Source organism: Seriola dumerili, unplaced genomic scaffold (assembly GCF_002260705.1).
Source record: "Seriola dumerili isolate Sdu_G_001 unplaced genomic scaffold, Sdu_1.0 BDQW01000025.1, whole genome shotgun sequence".
Lineage (NCBI taxonomy): Eukaryota > Metazoa > Chordata > Actinopteri > Carangiformes > Carangidae > Seriola > Seriola dumerili.
In genome coordinates this window covers 13,374,697-13,393,979 of record NW_019174280.1, presented here as the reverse complement: position 1 = coordinate 13,393,979, position 19,283 = coordinate 13,374,697, and the positions used below count along the sequence as shown (strand labels likewise).

General features: G+C 41.5%; 1 protein-coding gene across 3 annotated transcripts in view; it reads left to right on the top strand.

Annotated features, from left to right (window-relative positions):
* wasf1 (WAS protein family member 1) overlaps window positions 1-19,283 on the top strand; it is a 56,516-nt gene that overhangs the window by 3,177 nt on the left and 34,056 nt on the right. For 2 of the 3 annotated variants that reach the window (XM_022768953.1, XM_022768936.1), the window contains exons 2-3: window positions 9,015-9,069; window positions 18,490-18,644. In XM_022768953.1, coding sequence (XP_022624674.1) covers window positions 18,512-18,644 — 133 coding nt within the window. In that variant the 5' untranslated portion in view covers window positions 9,015-9,069; window positions 18,490-18,511. The remainder of the gene's footprint in view (window positions 1-9,014; window positions 9,070-18,489; window positions 18,645-19,283) is intronic. The other variant, XM_022768944.1, reaches the window with a different exon arrangement.

Below are 19,283 nucleotides of genomic sequence, written 5' to 3'. Positions count from 1 at the left end.
CCCTCTACAACCCCAGAGATAGGAGTTGTTATAGTGGGGAAAATACTTTTTTAAGGACTTTTTTTAGAGCCTCAAACACAGTTTTAAGTACTATTTTATTTTTCTGTGATAAACAGAAAAACAACTCAAAATAATTTGAGCTTTCTCATGTCACCTTTTACTTACCTCATCTTTTAGTTGCTATTCTGATTCCTTTGGCCTCCCCCTTTTTATTTTCTCACTGTCACCCAGGGGAGGAGAGGCCGTGACAGGGTCTCTCAGTGAGTTGACAGGATATATCTGAAATAGACTTGTCTGATGATGTCTCTGACACTGCAAGCAGGGCAAAAAAGTCCCATCTGAGTTTAGAGCTGCCCCTTCTCCACTGGAGGAACTGAGCCTCATCTCTATGTCTCTGCCCTCCGCTTTCAGTTTTGTCTCTGTCTCAAGTTGAAAGTACCACCAGCAGTTATTTTCTGTCTTCTTCTTCTTCTCTGACACTTACTTTGTTTTGTTTTTTTCAGTCTGTATGCCTCCTTATATCTATACAGCATGTCCTTACAGCCCCTTTGCTGCCAGCGTTTTAGACCACAGCTGCTGTGTTCTGTCACTTTAGGCTCTAATGAGCTTTAGGAAAGATTTGTCTTGGTAGCTGTTTTTCATATGTGCCAGTTGGAGCTTCGGGAATACAAAGGTTATGTGCATGCTTTCGAGGTTTAAGAATAATTTTATTTGTTTAGACTGAGAACTTTAGTGTCATTACAGACTAAAAATGGGGTACAGAGCTCATAGCACGGCCAAAACAAACCCTGCGATATTGGCAAATATTATATTGTTAACAGCATACCCTCCTTTCATGGGTTCACGACTGTTTGCTGCAAACTGAATAAAGAAGCCCTCATGACTCATCAGTCAGTTAAATCCAGGTATTTGGTAAATGGAGCACCATGGTGTCTTATGACTGACCTGGCTTATGTTCTCAGCTGAAAGCCAAAATGAGCTACACAATGGATTAAACTATGGACTGCTGAGGCCATTCACCTGGTGTCATGTGTACGTTTGAATTGTAAACGTAGTCTGATATCTTCGTAAGCACAATGTATCTTTGGTCTGTTTCAGGAGTGAATTGGATACAGGGTTCTCCTCAGTAACTGTTAGCCCAAGCACTGACAGTGGATGTGTGTCCCACTGTGTATTTGTGTGTGTATAGTGTCCATGGTTTGGGTATTCTTAGTGTTTATTTTAGCAAAGCAATTACAGTGTAATGTAGCTGCCCTTTTAGGTTACAGTCACATATTTCTGTTCTGTGCATAATGTAGCTATAAAATCTGCCAGCAGACTTTAAAATGGTCTCTGCAGCTGCACTCAGAGCATTTGTTTATTTGAATACATTTGAATATGCAAAGTTACGCAAAACTCCACCATGATGGGTAACACAACATGTTCTTTTATCCTGTCTCTCCCTGTGAATATCTGAGTGCTCTTTTCCTCTCCCTTGCTTTCTGCCTTGCACTGTTCAGTCCCGTCTTTCCTCTCTTTCACTGATGGGTTCTTATTGAGCTGGAACGGCCGATGCCCTGGTCATGGTGGTGATGTGTGATGATTGATGGAGGCTGGAGAAATGGGAGGCGAGGCACGTTTATCCCGTCCGCAGCTCGAATCCCTCTTGTCAGGACTCAGACGTCAGGATTCAATTACAGACACACTGAATTTTCATTAGGATTTTCATAAGCACCCATTTTTCTTCTCAGTTCTTCTTCTTGTGCTAGGCAGGAGTACAAGGAATAGCAAGGGAGAGGTAATGAGAGAAAGACAGTGAGGGATTAGAGATGAGGATGAAACAGAAAATAAAAGATGCAGTAGGCTTTTGTTTCAAGCACATGATGTACCACACACTTAAATTTTTTTAAATTTATATCTTGATTTGTTGCAGTTAACAACTTCAGCCCTATCTTTTTTGTCATGTTTGTCTACCATAAACTGTCTAGGTAACTAGAAATGTTTTTTTTTAAAAAAATTTTAAAAGAGGAAAAGCGCAAGGCCACAGCTTATAAAGGGATGTTGAAGGGAACAGTAGAGAGTGCTGAGAAAAGAGAATCGGAGCAAAAGGGGAAGTAGCCTCTTAGTGTCCTAGTGTGTTTGTCCACAATTTCACAGCAGGGGTGCCTGTGCACACAGACAACTGCTGCCTTCAATTAAGAGCCAATATTTGGCTGTTCACTTACTGCTCACAGCAAGGATCCAGCTCCTCTTTGTATTTTCATGAGGCCCGAGCACAAGGCTCATCTGATTTGTGCTGGATAGAAGCCCAGCAGGGACTGCAAGGGTACACTTCTCCTCCATCTCAGATGGGAAGATCGGAAGTGGAGGCAAGCTGGCCTTCCTTTTGTCTTTGATGGTTAGCAGGAAATGCCAAATTCACTTAAATCCTCAGAAAGAGAACCTACACTGAACAGTCTTACTCAGCAATCATTTCATCTGTGTTATCAATGCGTATCTTCCAACAATGCTGTCAGTTCACCAGGTCAAATCATTGCTGTGGAGCAGAGGTCAAATAGAGGTTAGGAAACTCTTACTGATGAAAGACACATTTGCTAAAGATAGACAGTCAGCAAACGGAGGTTCTGGTTCAGTGAATGACTACATATTACAGACTTCCTCCTCCATTCAGTGCTGTGCCAGAGGAAATGTAAAGACATGGGGGTGGTAGTTGTTTGTGCTTATCTGCTGCCAGGCCTATCTAAACCACACTATATTAAAATTTCAGCTGTATGATATTGAAATCAGAGCTATCACGTCAAGCTATGGGAAATGGTCTGAGACAACAGCAGTCGCTTACATAACACTCTTTCATTTATAGACACATGCCCACAACTTGGCATGTGTCAAGACTACTATTATATAAGAGAGTTCAAACACTTTGTGGTTTTGCACTCATATACATTAGGGGATGATAACAATCTATAGATAACAATCATCTATCTTGACTTTGACAGTGTCCATAGGCGTTGTCTTCGTCCTTGGTCTGGAGCAATGGTGTACCAGGGTGTACTCATGTGTCTATGCATGAGATCAGATGTGTATGCCTCTGCATTTTTTTATTTGTGCTAGTGCTGTTGACTGGACCACAAGATGGCGGATGTGTGAATGTGATTCATTGCCTCGGAGGTCCGAGTGTAGCCATTCAGCCGGCCAGCCAGTGAGCTGTAACTGTGAACCATCATCCTCTTGACATAGTCTCTCACCAATGCACTGTTTGTATGAACCACGACACTGCTGGCTGCTTAGGCTGAAATAAAAGAACAAAATCAGATCTCAGGGGGACTGAGGCAGGGATCAGTGGTGTGGCAGAGAGCATATAGTGTTAACAATTAATTGAGTAGGCACTTGTAGGTGAAATCTGTCATGTTTTTCTAGTCACTACTGTATGTCTTTATTATCTGTTTTTTAGTGGTAAGAACTGACCATTCACTATGATTGGAGATGCTTTCCGTCCTCTGCTACTGAGAAATGTTAGTTGGTTTTATCTGGTTGCACATGGCGTGTTGATAGTTGCATTGTTGTCTAACTTGATCTTCAATACATTATGTGTTTACGTTCAGATTTGCTTGATCTGTCAATGGCATTTCTATAACATACAATGAAATGAGAAGCAAATGTAGCACTAGAAGATGTGTCATCTTTTCTGTAGTTTGAACTTGTGTAATATTTACCATTTAGGACTGAGTTCTGAATCTAGGTGTTGCTACACCTACATGCAATGGCTCTTTATGTTTTTTCTCCATAGTTCCAGTTCTTTATCCTTAGTAAATCCTACAGAATTCACAGTCAACCACACTTACTTTCACCTGTTAGTTGCACAATCCCTCCATCACTGCATAAGGAGAGAGGTGCACTTCACTGGCTAACATGCAGGGTGACAGGTGTTCAGGCTGGTGCACCTGTTTGATAAGTAACACAGACATTTTCAGAATCAGAATCTGAAACTGAATCTGAAATGAGGAGAAAAAGGCTCAGTAAATCTGGCCATGCCTATGTCCTACAGATGTGCTTTGTCCACCCCAAAGCTTGGTAAAAGACACTTTACGTGTATGATATTGTTTTTGTTGAGCTGTACCCCTTCCTTACTGACCTGTTAATATGACATAAATTCAATAGAAACACAGTGATTGGTTATTTAGAAGCAACAATGGAAGTGTGTTTACAAACCACACAAGCATTCATACACACACACACACACACACACACACACACACACACACCATGGTGAGCTGTGAAAGTAGCACTGCATGAATCCTGTAAACAGCAGCAGATGGACTGCAGTAATAACAAGGCTGTAGTTTGGCAGGTGATGTTATTCGGGGTTTGTTTAGGGGCCTACATTAAACCAAGATGCCAAGATGAAGAAAGGGCTGGATGATGGTGCAGGACTGTCTCTGATCTTTAAATTAGGTGAACATTTTCGATTTCATCCTAATACTGTTTGTTTGTGAGCGTCAGACTATGGCTTCAGATATATAAAGAAAAATGTATATATGTGTGTCTTTGTGTGTGTGTGTACGTGTGTGTGTGTGTTGGTTAAATGCCAGACCAGTGTTTGGAGTTAAACAAGCTTGGCGTGAGCTGCCTGGAGGAAAACCATGCTCCTCCAGCTAAACAGTAAAGCAGCAGCCCACATGGGTCCATCCTGCAGTGTAGGAGAAGGTCGGAGGTCATTTCACTATTGTATGTGTGGTTATATAAATGTTGGTGGCGACTTGAGGCAAGCGCCTGGTTTGTGTTTCTAAGCCTCAGGAGGACAGATAGGTGCTGACAGACAGGCCTGGCCTCACCGCTGGGACTATTGCTTCTGTGGCTGCAGAGACTCTTCTTCCATCTGTCTCACTCTCCATTATTCTTTTCTAGCTTCCTGTGTGTTTATTCTCTCTGTCTCTGCATCGCTTCTGTGTCACTCCCTCCCCTCCCCCCTCCCTCTATCTGTTTCCTACGTGTCTATATGCCATATTTCTCTCCTTCCTATGTCCTACTTTACATAAGCAGGATTCCAATGAGGCTAATGATGACTGCCAGTTTTGCAGTGAACATTATGTCTTAGTTGGGCCTCAGCAGTGTCTGGGGCTTGACCTGATCTACAGTGAGTTCAAAGAAAGGTAACATTACTGTGGAAGAGAGGAAACAGAAGGAGTGGGGCATTATTCACCAGGCCAGATGTTGCCTAGAGCTTCATATTAAGATTCCCTAATGCAACATGGATCAAGCATAAGAATAGAGAAAATGTTTGAGGTTCATTTCAGTAAATCATCCCTTTTCATTTCATCTGGGGTGCCTAATAGCCACACTATAGGACACATTAAGGATTTGTTTACGCATTGCCATTGAATTACCATCAGTGTTCTCATTCTGGAAAAGTAACTGGACGTCCAAGTGAAATTGAGGTCCTGATAGCCAAATGCTTAAGTTGTATGCCACATAACTGCAACATCCCTGCTTTGATTCCAGCTAGGGAACTGTCTTGCATGCCATACCCCCTTTCTCTCCCCTGTTTGCTATCCCCCTGTAAACTGTCGTAACCAATCAAAGAAAGTTGAAATTGAGGCTCTTTATCCATACTAGAGAACAGGAATGCAACATTTATTAAACCTGTGGCTGGTTTAAAGAAAGGCCTGGCCCCACTGTTGCAATATAGCCAAAAATGATTTTAACTTTTCAATCGGTTGTTCCTTGTGTTGTCTTCACAACATCTTATTGCATATAAACCCCCAAACTGGGCTCACTGAGGAGTAGAAAACAGGGTAGAACATGTTTTCCAACACTTGATTGAGTCAAAAAATTATTTAAAAGCCTCCTGGAGTTTGCAAAACTAGTGTAACAACTCAGGTTAAGAGTTTAGCTGTTTAGTATCTATATGTGATCAGGATCTGGAGCAACTTCAGTGGTTGTGAGGTGAAGGGCTCTCCTGTGTGGGTAACAAGAGGTGGACCATGAGCAGGCTGAGTAGGTGTTTATTTAATTATAACAGGACTGAGAGAGCTCTTGGTTTTTGAGCGATGCTACTGTGACTGACTGACAAAGGCATGATGACTCGGATACGCGCGCACCACACTCACACACACACACACACACACACACACACACACACACACACACACACACACACACACACACACAGGGGTGGAGTGATGAGGGGGAGGACAGACAAACCAAAGTCTGAATGACCAGGATAGATAACAAGGAATCATGTGGGAGCAGTGATAACAGCTGCTATGGATTCTGTCTCTCTCTTATGCTGTTACTTCTGCACTTGTACACAAACATACCCACACACACACACCAGCCTCACAAAATACTGAAGAGAATACTGGGGGCTTGAAATATGCCCACTGATAAGAGGGAAAAAAATAAAGGCAACCAAGGGGAGAGAATAGGGGAGCGAGGGGCTTTGTACCTGCAGGAAGAATTTGATTTGCTTCCCTTTCAAGATGTGTCGATTGGAGACGAGCAGAGAGCCTCACAATGCCTTGTGGCGGCCAAAAGCAAGAGGGAGAAAAGGGACTGAGAGGTGCTTTTGTCTCCATCCTCTCTGTCCCATTGTCACCCATATCACCTTCACCAGAGACAAGACACAGCATCGGGCTTGATCTAACGATCAAATCTATATGGACGAGCACAATATGTCGGTGTGTGTGTCAGCCGTGTGGATTGAAGACCGTATTGTCTGGGTCGTGATCCTCTGTACCTTCATGCACAGTACTCAGTCTCCATCTAAATATAGCGAACTGAATCATACAGACACCTTAAGTAAGAGTCTGCCACAATCTGAAAATCTCATCTTGCTCCTCGTAAAAACTGCCTGGCAGGCACTGCGGATCAGTGTCTTTATCATTGTTCAATATAATGGCAGAGTAAGTGGATGGCCGAGGACTTAATTGAGTCAGTCCTCTATAGTGCTGTTAATACAAGCCTGTTAGACTGCATTTTGTCCTCTTTAGCCCCCTTTGCTCTGTAGAGATTCATCCTTTCCTCCCACCATATTTCCCTGTCCATTTGTATGCACAGAATATTCACCCACCATTTTGCCTTGCAGGTGCATTTTTAAAGCATAGCTGTCAGGACTATGTGTGGGTGCATGGGGTGGAGGGATGGCATGAGGGTGTTGAGATGTCATGAGGACATAGGTCACATGATGCCTGCAGCTGACCTTTTGAACCCTAATGAGAATGCCGTTTCTATAGATAGAATAAGGTCCCGAGGATAGTGACCAACCGCTGCCTGTTTGGCTTCCGTGTGTGTGTGTGAGAGAGAGATAGAGAGAGAGAGAGAGTTTGTTCCAAATGTGATATTGAGTATTTGTCAATGATTCAGTAATATATGTAGCTTGAATAATTTCCAAACCAGATATTTTTCAGATATTTAATGAATAACTACATGATGTTTTAGTTTTTTTTTTAATCTTCTACTTGGCGGGCTGATATTTGCATAGTTGGCGGGCAATAAGGAGTTGCAGTGCAAAAATGCCAAATATATTTCTGAGGTAATTTAGAGACTGTTTTTCCTTCATACAGTTTGTCCATCAGAGAGTAATGATATGTTATAACAATTAAATCTTCCTTTTTTCCTCATTAGAAAATGTTCAGATCAATAAAGACTTGATCAAACCAGAACTTGGTGTAGTGACCATTCCTGCTGTTCTGTACCCACTGGCACCACCTCAGGCCTCCTCACAGCAAGGGCACCTTCAATAACCATCACCACCCTGCTCTGCCAGCACTTTGTTCCCAGATTCGTCTCTCATGCACGGACTGCAACATAGCTCACAAACTCAAGAGATTTGCACAGCTGCCCTGGGCACTGTCTGATCGGTCCACTCCAGAGCTGCTGCCAAGTCCCACTGAATGGTTGTGAATAGGTTGTTGAATCTGTTGTTGGGATGTAATTAATCCTGCTCAATCAGCATTGTTTTTATGAATACAATGCCTATCATCCTAGATTTTAGATAGTTTCAGCATGTCTAAATATGGAAAGTTTGATTTCAAAATAAGATTTCAGCGGTAGTCAAAAATCCCTACTCTTGTGTTGTATCAAAAAAAGTGACATGGTGCTGCTGTTTTAAAGCATTGTGTTGGTAAGTTTCATCCTTGGTTGACAAACTGAAAAATTTTTTTAACATTTTTACAGACTGGATCCATTGAACTGACATTTTCTTTCTCTTTAGACCCATTTCTAATCTTTAAAAAACAGAAAACCTAATTTATTAAGTTTGGATTCAATTACATGTGATGATGTACATATAAAAGAAAAATTGATTAGTTAGTATTAGAAGTGGCCAGGCCATCGTCAGCACCTTTTTTGAAGTGAAAGATTTTAACAGTTCCTTTTTGCCTGTGTTTACACATTTCCCTCTGTGCAAGAGGCAGTGGTGCATGAGAGACTGAAATACACTTTGCCTCCAAGCTATATCACCAGACTTTAAAACCACCCTTCTTTTCATTCTCTGACCATGACACATTCTGAGATGTAGATCTAAGGAAATTGAGAGAAGAACAATAGGTAGATAGAGAGAGGTGTGATAAAGTGATGGAAATGAAAAGGTGAGCACTTAAAGGGTACTTCAGGTTCATGTAATTCATGTGTCTTTACACTCAAAAGTGTAATTTCTTTTGACTTGCTCCCCTCAGGGATATTTACTGCAGTCAAATGAATGTGAAACAGTATATCACAGTACACTGTAAAGTACTGAATCACAATACCTACTATACTGCAATACAGTGAAAAAAGAAATTGAGGTATATATTTGAGGTATAAGCTGCTAGTCCAAAACAGAGAGCCCCTCTCATATGTTACCCTGCCTCACTGCCCTGAAACACAGAGCCCCTGGTGTGGGCATTGATCTCAATGAGAGAAGATGATCTCTCTCTCTCGCTTTCCCCCGATACCACCCACGCTTTTTTGTATTTTTTCTTTAACTGTGCCTCAAGCTTTCTCTCTCTCTCTCTCTCTCTTTGCTCACTTTCTTTTCTGTACTTTCCCCTCCACAGCTCCGGACAACCTCCATCTTGGAGCTTGGAAACTTTTCTTCACTTGCAACAGAAGGTGGAGGTCTTCTTGGGACTTATAACTCTTCATTTTAATGCAGATAGAACATGGATTAAATGGTGTACTCTGTAGCTGAGAAGACTGGGTCCATCTTCTGTGACAAAGCAGTTGTGTGTTCATGAGGGACAACACCCTTACGTTATCTATTGACTACCAAATGAGGGGACGCATGAATGGAACGGCTCGAGTTTCACTTGGCAGTCATGTCCACTTTATTTAAGTGTGTTTTGCTCTCCTAACAAGCTTCTTGGCTGGCTTGAATAGCGCTCCGGTGCCTTAGGTTTGTGATGTGTGCCTGCATTTTGGTGATCTTTTTCACTCTTTTTTTTCTGTTTCAGCAGACAGGGGTTGCTGCAGTGGTTAGTTTGTGTGCATGTCCTTCACGTCTGTATGAACAGCAAGGGAGTTGGTATAATGAAATTTCCCTCACAGGCCAAACAAGCACAGCTGCACAGTGCGAGCATGCAGACATTTATTATTGAGCAGCAGGCTTTCATTATTCATACCAGTGGGTTTCTGTGCACTCAGCAGATAAACTTCTTTGAGTCTGTTTGTTCATCAGACACTCTACTCATTGATGTTGGCACACAGACCTCCATGAATATGTAGTTGTGCACGTCTACAGTGGAATTAAGCATGTTTGCTAAATGAATGTCAAAAGCAAGTTCATCTCTTTGTAAGAAATTCAAAGTGGGCTGTGTCCAGCTACTCATTCAGTGTAAGGTTCATCATTGATCATGCTCTGAATGTGAAGTGTGGTGAACAGAAATGTACTGTTTTCTATTCATACACATAGAAAATACTTGATGAATGGTTTGAGGACGTTTTGGTTCTTTGATGAGTGTGTAGGAAGGAAAATAGTATTTCTATAGATTATTGCAATGGCAATATCAAATATGATGCACACGGTAACAGTTTTTGCTAAATTGTTAATTTGAATAAAATAAAGAAAATATCCAACCAGTAAAACCCAGTTATTGTGATTATGCATTTTCAGCAGTCAGCATTGTAGTTGGTGTTCATTCTTGTTGTCTGAAACAGCTCCTGAAAGTTGTTTACAACTGCCAGGCAACATTATAACGGCCCAGAAAGCAAGCCAGCCAGTGGATCTGTGCCACCTGAGTACCTGAGTGTACCATCTCTGTGCCAGCCTTCCAGGATGCTCGCTTTTACCAGTGCTGGCTGTGTCAAGAGGGGAGGCAGGACGCTGTGCTAAATGACTGCCTTGCTTCACACCCCTGCCGGATTAGGACCGCTACATGTGCATGAAAAATAACTGTGGACTGACTCAAGGGCTCAAACTACCGAGCTCAGGTGGGGGGAAAAAAAGAAAAAAAAAAAAAGCAAGTCTGCAACTTAGGGGAAAAAAAAGCTCACAACACTATACAGCCTTTGTTTATGCACAGGTTGGACAGTGTGCCAAGAAGAGTATCATGAGAAATACAGTGCAGTCAAAAAAGTTATTGAGGCAAGGAAATAAGTTTATTATGTACTGGTATCCCTTACCACAAGCACTCTGCAAAGTTTCTACCGGCAAACCTAGTTAGCATAGCTGTTTGAGCCCGACCTGACAGCACCGGTGCTGCAGGTGTATTTTTAGCCCAGGAAGAGGTGTGTGTGTGTCTGTGTGTGTGAGTGTTTATGTTGTAGCACCTCACTGGTGCGGGCCTGCAAGGTGTCATCTCACCGCTGAAGGGGTACTGGCTGATACAGAATTTTAATTGGCAGGAAGATGCACTGGCACATACCATGATATGTTCTGCCAATGTGATGCTGTGATGGGTGAGGAGTAGGGTTACGGGGGGGTGGGGTGGGGGTGTAGTCTCAGATGTTGGGGGTTGATGTGTGCATCAGGTTATTTTAGCGATATTGGCCTACTATTTGCATAGAGCTTTGATGGCTGCTGCTTGAGAAAGGCAACATGATCAGTGTATTTGTGCATGTTATTTTGCTCTGCACATGTGCGCAGGGACCTCTCACTGTGCAGATGGGCCAGTGCTCCTGTCAAATTTGACAGTTTGCTCCCACCAGCAGCAGCAAAGCATTAAGACTAGGGTATGCTCAAAATTAACTAGGTTGTATGACAAAGTCTGAAAGCAAAAGAGTTGATAGCTGTTCTGAGTTGTCACTCCCAAAGGTAGGGGAAAAGAGGTGAGGTGATCAAATCAAACAGTACACACTTTTAGACAGACACTTTAGACATCCTGAAAGGAATCCATGGTGTTGCACTGTTTTCCACGTACAAAAGAGTGAGTGAAGCAGGTCTGTGAAGAAGGTTCGGGGAGAGAATCCTACAATGCCCACTTTCTTACTTTTGCACACCTCTCCAATTCTTACGTGAAGTAGCTGTGTTTCAGAAAATTACAAAAGTTGTCAGACGCAGCAACCAGCCTACATCAGAAAGGTATCGTGGGAGATGCTTTGTGGTGTAGTGGAGGTGCTGGAGAAAGGTGGGGCATCTGATCTGAGTCTCTACAGTGATCATGAGTTCAGCATCAGGTCTTCTTTGTTTCACTTTTTTTATCAGTTCAAAAATTTTTTACTTCCCCAGGACATCTGATTCAGTTACAGCCACAGGGAGACAGCAAATAAAGGGTTTTATTATCTTGTGATAAAAAGTGTCTGGGCATTAGAGCTGCTTTAAAGGGAATACAGATTTAATTCCAGCCATATGTGCTAATGAGAGAGAAAATGAAATAACAAATAGCAGTTAAAAATTTATAACTGCCTCATTAGAATAACAAAAAAGATGAGCTAGACATATTATTTTTTCTCTGAGCCTCTGCAGTCACAAGAAAATATTTTAACCAGCTAAAAGAAACAGCACTCCGCTTGATCATTTTTGAGTTTGACAATGTACATTTTCTTCCCCCTCCATCTTTGTTTTCTTTGGAAAATGGGCTGTGGTGGTTGTCCTGCTCCACATATCTACATCACTGATGTAAACCGGCTGCTGGTGAACTCTGCCAGTTTGATCTCTGCTCGCTCTGCCATTGGCTGCTGCGGCTCTGCCAACGTCCTTGATTAGGCGTCTGTGTTTTTGTGTTTGCAGCTGTTCATAGTGTAGAAAGAAACAAGTTCCCCCGAAGCACTGGACAAAGGACAAAACGTTCAGGCTAATTTGATAGAGAGAATGAAACCATCTTCAAGCTGTGAGTTGGCTCTGAAAAAGTGTTTTAGAGAGAGAGGGAGAGAGGGAGCAGCACAGTATTGTAAATTTATTTAGTTTTTAGGCTTTCATTGAGTTAGAGTGGCACTAAATAACTCCTGGTTCTTGATTGATACGTGAGTCTTTTCCAAGAAATTGAATTACTGACCCTTACAGGTTGCAGGATGTAAATAAGTAAAGGACAAACCTCCAGCCCTTGCCGTTGCTTTTATGTTGTTAATCTGTCTATTCATCCATTATCCACATCTCACAGATCCAATTTAATTAAAAATATTATAAATTAGTTACTATTGTTTGATTATATCATTGAGAATTATTGATATAGTGCTTGGAAATACTGGACATATGTGATACAATATTAAATAATTCTAGGCTGTATTATACCTACTGGTTTTCAATCATACTTTTATTTATGAAAGTGTTTAATAAAAGTATACTTTGATTAAAAGTCATAAATTTGACTTGGTGAACCCTGCAGAAACTGTGCACTCAGTATGTGAGTCCTATAGGACCCAAGTCTTAATCTGTGCCTTGTGTTGGATTCTGTTTCATGGCGATCCAGTGAGAAAATCAGACCATGGATTTTACATCACTGAATGATGACATCTCTCTTGTTTGAGAAGGCAGAGGCCATTTCATTTCAATTCCAGCCAACTCGCTTGCTGGTTTCCAGCTAGTTGCTTTCTCTATTGCCCCTCTCTTCATGTGATTTTTCCAGTTTCACTGAACCAGCGACTGTGAGGGCAAACTGGGACTAAAAGAATTACAACACTGCTGAATGTTAGTTGTGCTTTCTGAACATGCAGCGCCTGTTCATATCAAGTTTGCTATTTCTTTTTTTTCTTGCTTTCTGAGTAGAAATAGTTCCTTCTGGAATATACAAAGTAAAACCACAGGAAACTCTGGTTACTTATATATGTGTGTGTGTGTGTATGTGTGTGTGTGTGTGTGTGCGTGCGCGCGCGTCTAATCCTAGCTAATGGAGTATCAAGGGTCTGGTGTCTCTTCCAGGCCCTCCAAATAAAAGGCCCTTGACCTCCTTTGTATTGAGGGGTCTGCAGCCATATTGTGTGGCAGTATGAGTGAATAAATGCTCCATTAGGATTCATTGGAGCCTCTAGTTGGACATATTGTCCCAAGTGCAATGAGCCGCACTACTGGAGGCCCCCTGCTCTCTGTCGGCACGTGCCGTCCCTCACCCTGCTTTGTGTTCAAACACAATGGATGAGAAGTCCCTGATCTCCCTCTTCTTCTCCGTCTCATATTGCATTAATTTATCATTTGCCATCACTGTTTTGACACATCACCTCAATCTTAGCTCATTCAGTCCCCCCTTCCACCCCTTCATCCCCCCACCTCCTTTGCCTCTCTTGAGATATTATAAAGTGACCAATGACATCCCACTGCAGCCGTTGCCATGGTGATAGGTGGCAGCGGGAAGCACCACCCAAGATGAATGGACGGTAAAAGTAGGAGGACAGTGGTAAAGGGGTGTGCGGACAGGGAAGAGGCTGGCAGGCCTGGGTGGCAAAATAAAAGACGGAAAAGGAAGGGAAATAGCAGGTATGTGACATATTTCTTTAAGCAGAGAACACCCCTGATCATTTGATACTTGTATGGGCTGCAGTGACGGCCATTCTCTATTTTACTGACAAGGCAAACAAAAGAGGAAACCACAGTTCTCACTCGATTGAATCAGGATCAAACTGAAAATGAAAAAGTGTAATCTTTTCAGTGTTAGCTCTGTCTGTTCTGTCATCTACATCTTTTCTCTCATGGAGCAGCTATTGTGCTGAATAGTCAGGAATTTGTCTCATACTAATCACTAGGCAGTCATAAATGCCTCGTACGCTTTCAGCCCCATAAAACACTGTGGAATCTCAGCTGGGGACCATAGACGTGATTGACCATTAGCTAAAAGTGAGAATGGTCTGTTTGTTGGTGTAGTGACAATAATTGTTAAATAGCCAAGCTGAAAAGATTCCTACTTACCCATCTGTATGTTTAACTCGAATATGGGCTTTACAGAGAGCACAGTGGACAGTGGAGAGTTGTCCATGGAAGTGACGTGTGACCAGAGTTTTTAAACCCCAGATTTGCTGTTCAGGAAAGAGTGAGTGATTACCTCAGCTGCTCAACATTAAAAATGTATCTTTTGACTTGATGTGCTTGATTTAGGCTTGTCATTCAGTCTGGACATTCATTCTCAGATTCAGGTTGTGCGGTGTCATTTATTGTGTTCAAAAGGTTTCCAGATCGATCATTTTATATGCAAAGTCTGTCTGCAATGCTGTTAATTCAGGATGATGTGAAAGGCCTCTGGTTTCACAGATACAGAAAAGATGATTCACATAGCTGGACTTAAAGCTTGCCTGATGGCTGCTTTTATTATGTCTGAGTTGTCTGCTATGTGTTACCCGTATCAACATCTCAGTCATTGCATTAGTGGGCTGCTCTTATATGTAATTGGCTGTCCGCCTGGTTACCTTTGAGTAATTAATTCCTCTGCAACGCTAACATTTCTGCAGTCTGAGAAAATCCCTGACACATCAAGAACATGTCATTTTCATCGCACTACACCTGCCCATTAAATCATCTACTCTGCTGGGCTCGCCTCCTCAATGTCTTTCTCTGTTAAGCTTTTTAGTCTTTCACTTTAAAACTAAATATCTCCAGATGATCCGTAAACGTTCTCATAGCACTGGCGCTGTCATATGTCATCTTGTCATAGCATGGTATGGAAATCTCAGCTGATAAATGCAGCATGTATGTGTGTGTTCATACAGAATGTGAGTGCTTGTGTGTAGAGAAAACCTTTCCTCCTGTGGATAGCAGTGTTGAGTTAACTTATGTCCAATCAGCGAAGCAGCAAATGTATGCTGCAGTCATTTATCACGCACATGCTGTGCGTACGTGCTGTGTCCTGAGACAGAGGAATTTTTTTGAAAGGAAAGGCAAGTTAACACTGTTTACTCACTAATGCTGTGACAACAAATATCAAGAAGATGTAAATGAGCCTATTATAATGTAAAGGAAATAGATGTCATCCTTAGTTTGTTTTTTTCCAATAACCTCTTAACGTTGCTTTCACAAGCTAGATCCACAACAGGGACCAAAACAGGGATGAAAGTGGAGCACAAACTAAAATGACCCCATAACACAAGTGTAGAGGATACAGCAGTCACTTAATAAAAGAGAGGCAAATTTCATAACTGACTTCATGATTTTGTGGATGACTTTGAAACACAGAACCACTTGAATTTCAGCATGGCAATTTTAAATCATTCGTAAATCTCCATCTGAGATCAATAGAGGAAACTGTCAGCATCTCTGCTATTTGAAAAGCCCACCCTGAGGAGTCCAGGTTTGCAGAATCAATATCATCACTTAACACCCATTTCTATGTGCTTTTATGTTATGTGGCTTTGAGGGTTGGAGTGAATGATAATTCCCTTTCATCTACTGCTGCTTTGTTTTTGAATCCATCACCCCCCCCCCCCCCCCCCCCCCCCCTCCTTATGGCAGCGTTTCTCTGTCGTCCATGAAATATTTGTTTTCTATAAAGTCATATGAAAATAAAGCTACTATTATTCTTTTAAATGTGTAGTCAATTTGTCGCCCACCACCGCCTAAAATGGTTGTTTCTCTGTCTGTGTCATCTTTCTTCCACTTCCCCCCTAAAACATTGTTTTTATTTCCCAGTTTAGACAAATCTAAAGAAATAACTCATGACCCACTCGGTAGGAGGAAAGTTGCTAAGAGGACAAAACATTCCTTTATGAGGAGATGAGACAAGAGAGAAGCCTTGAAGAGGGAGAGATGAGCACAGGGGGAGGGGTACAAAGACAGTATGAGCTTGCCCCCAAGATACATTTGTCATCGTGTGTGTGTGTATGTGTGAGTGTGTGTATCTGCGTTTGTGTCAAAGAATCTAGTGTACATGCATGGCAGAGAAATAAACAGAGTTATGATTGACTGATTTAATTTTTGTTTGCCTCCCTATTTGTCTGTACGTCTGTACCCCAGAGATATGCTGTACAAAATACAAGAACACTTACTGTTCTCATAAAGTAAACCTATTAGATGAATGAAGTTAAATAAATGCTGTATTGATTCATGATATTAAATCAACATTAGAAGAGGAGCATGTTTTTGCTCAGAGGGAGTTGGGATGAAGATTGTGCAAAGGGAGCAGCAACTCAATTTGAAGAAAATTAGATTAACAACAAAATTTGTATTTTTTTATTGTTGATGTTTTATTTATTAAAGGAAAAGTATGAAATTTTGGGAAATATGCTTTTTTCCTTTTTTGCTGAGGTTTAGAGGAGATTATTGATACAGCCAGCTTTAAGTCTCTGCTATTTTTGATTTGAGATTGTCCTTTGGTATCCCACAGTAGATTTTACATTAAGCAGTGTTGGGCCTGTATGTTAAAGGTCAACACAGTAACAATTGCGTTTACATCTCCACCTCGGAAAGTGATAGCTCAGGGGTTAAACCTCTTTTACTAAGACCACCAGAGGCTGTGAAAAATGTCAGTGTGCATTGGGTCAAGAGAAGGTTCCCAATCAGGAAGGAATGGAGAGAGAGCGTACGTGTGTGGGTGATGGAGAGACTGTGTGAGGAAATAAAGTCTCTGAAGAGTAGAGAGGGTTTCTTGTTATTTTAGGGGATGGGAAGGGATTTGGCTCTCTGTTTGGGTTTGTGTCACAGTAACATCACCCTCACACCTCATTCAAACCACTTTTAACTATGGCTTAGAGAGAGGTGCGTGATCTCATTCTTGCCTTTTATGGCAACTGATGCCCCTAGTTAAGTTGCCTCCAAGATGAATCACCTCAACAAAGCCTTTTACTGGACTCCCCTCCCTCTCCCCTCTAACCATCCCAAGCTGGGCCACTTCCTAGAATAGCCTTCTTTGGCCTACATTTTTATGGATATGGTCAATAATCATGTTTATTCCTCAGTGACGGCAACACTGCTAAGAATATGGCGTGATATTGAAAGAACCAGACATCAATTAAAGTGCTTTAACGAGGCCTTATCATTGTCAAGCTCAGTCAATCACTCAGTCTGTCTGAGCACCTGATCTCCACATCAATGCACATGCTTCCTCTAATTAAAACCAGGCTAACAGCAGAGAGACAGAGGATGGTGTTCCTGTCTTCTCAGCTCTCACCTTTCAGTTTCACCTTCATCATCAAGTTGCTTTCATGTTTTTTTGTTCATCTAAACTCTCATATATATTTAAGTTATGACTGGCAATTATATGTGACATTTTTTGCCATGCCAGTAGTGGCTTGGCTGTCGGGATGGAAAAATCAGGAGGTGCTCCACTTTGGTTCAGACTGATATTGGATGAATTGGCATGAAGTTTTGTCCAAATATTTATGTCCATCTTGGGATTTATTGTAATGGTGGTTGTGATGGTGAACATGGTAAACATGGTAAACATTATACATCTTCATATTAGCATTGTCATTGTGAGCATGTTAGCATGCTGACATTCACAGCCTTACAAAGCAGCTAGCCTAGGCGCATGCTCTTTGACTGGTTAACAGTTTATTGTGGCTTTTTGAGGTGTTAAGGTGTATTAAGTGCAAATGGGTACATTAGGTGCACCTTTTATGATTTCTGTAAACATAGCCTGGTTCTGGATTATTGCAGACTCTGTGGTTTTGTTTTTGCCATTGGTGTGAATGGAGGAGAACTGGGCCTAAGAAGCCCCACGCTGCAGCCTTAATGCCATTAGCATGGCTGAGTGGGCAGACAAAGTGCTGAGGTATGTTAGCCTGGCTATGCACGATGAAAAGGAAAAGACAGTGCTAAGTCAGTGAAACAGATGAGGCAACATGGCTGTTAGCAATGTCAAAACATTTCTTCCCTGCTGTTCTGCTGTATTTTATATTTCTCCAGGATCCGGTTTAACCAACCTCCTCACACTGTATTCAATCTCTGCACGCTCCTTTTACCCCTCAACCCACAGCATGTTTCATCTTTTCTTTCATCTTTCTCTCTCCTATACTAAAGGCTTTCTCAGCCTCCCTCTATAATTCCGGTGTTATTAGCAAAACAATCAGTTAAACAAGTGTTTTCTCTGTCTCTTCTTCGTGGGTTCACAGTTGTAGTAAGCAGCAAAATCACAATGTCAAGTATTGGTGTACTAATGAAGTTTTGTCTTGTGTTACTTCTCCTTCCTCTTTCCCTTCCCCTCCTCTGTTCTGTCCTCCTCCATCTGACTCCTGTAGTTAGTGGTGTTGCAGCAGAAGGATGCCGCTGGTGAAGCGCACCATCGAGCCCAGGCACCTGTGCCACACGGTGCTGCCAAGAAACATCAAGAACGAGCTGGAGTGTGTGACTAACATCTCCTTGGCCAACGTCATCCGCCAGCTCAGCAGCCTCAGTCAGTAGCACAAGGACACACACAGATACACACACACTTATTTAAATAGAGACACACAGCAGACATACTCTACATATACACCACTGCTCCCCATAAGTTGATCAGCCGACCTTTCAGCTGCTATGGACTGGCACAACTAATGCATACTCATCAGTCAGTTCTCATTCTGCCTATTTCTTGGAAATATTAAGAACATTGAAGGAATCTGAATATTAGAATATTCAGAAAACTGTTTTTTGACGCGCTCAATAATCTTTAGCACTCAAGATCAGTTTTCATTATTGTGTATTTTTGCAAAGAGATAATAAAGTTTGAGAGGAGACTGTGAAATTTGGTTTATTTAGTAATGAACTGTTTAATAAACTAGTAAAGAGCTATAAATAAGCAAATTTTATTGTGAAATAGAAGCATATTTTTTCAAAAAAAATAAAAAAAATAAATAAACAAAACAAAAATAAATCCAATGAACTGGATAAATTAAATGCTTGGATATTTTGATTAAAAAATATAAATATTGAATGATTAAAGATACTGCACATCATGGTAATAGTTCATTTGGTAAAGTAACAAATGAACTACTGACAGATTTGACGATTTAGACATATTTGCAGTTGACAGATTTCTAAAATCCACTCTCCA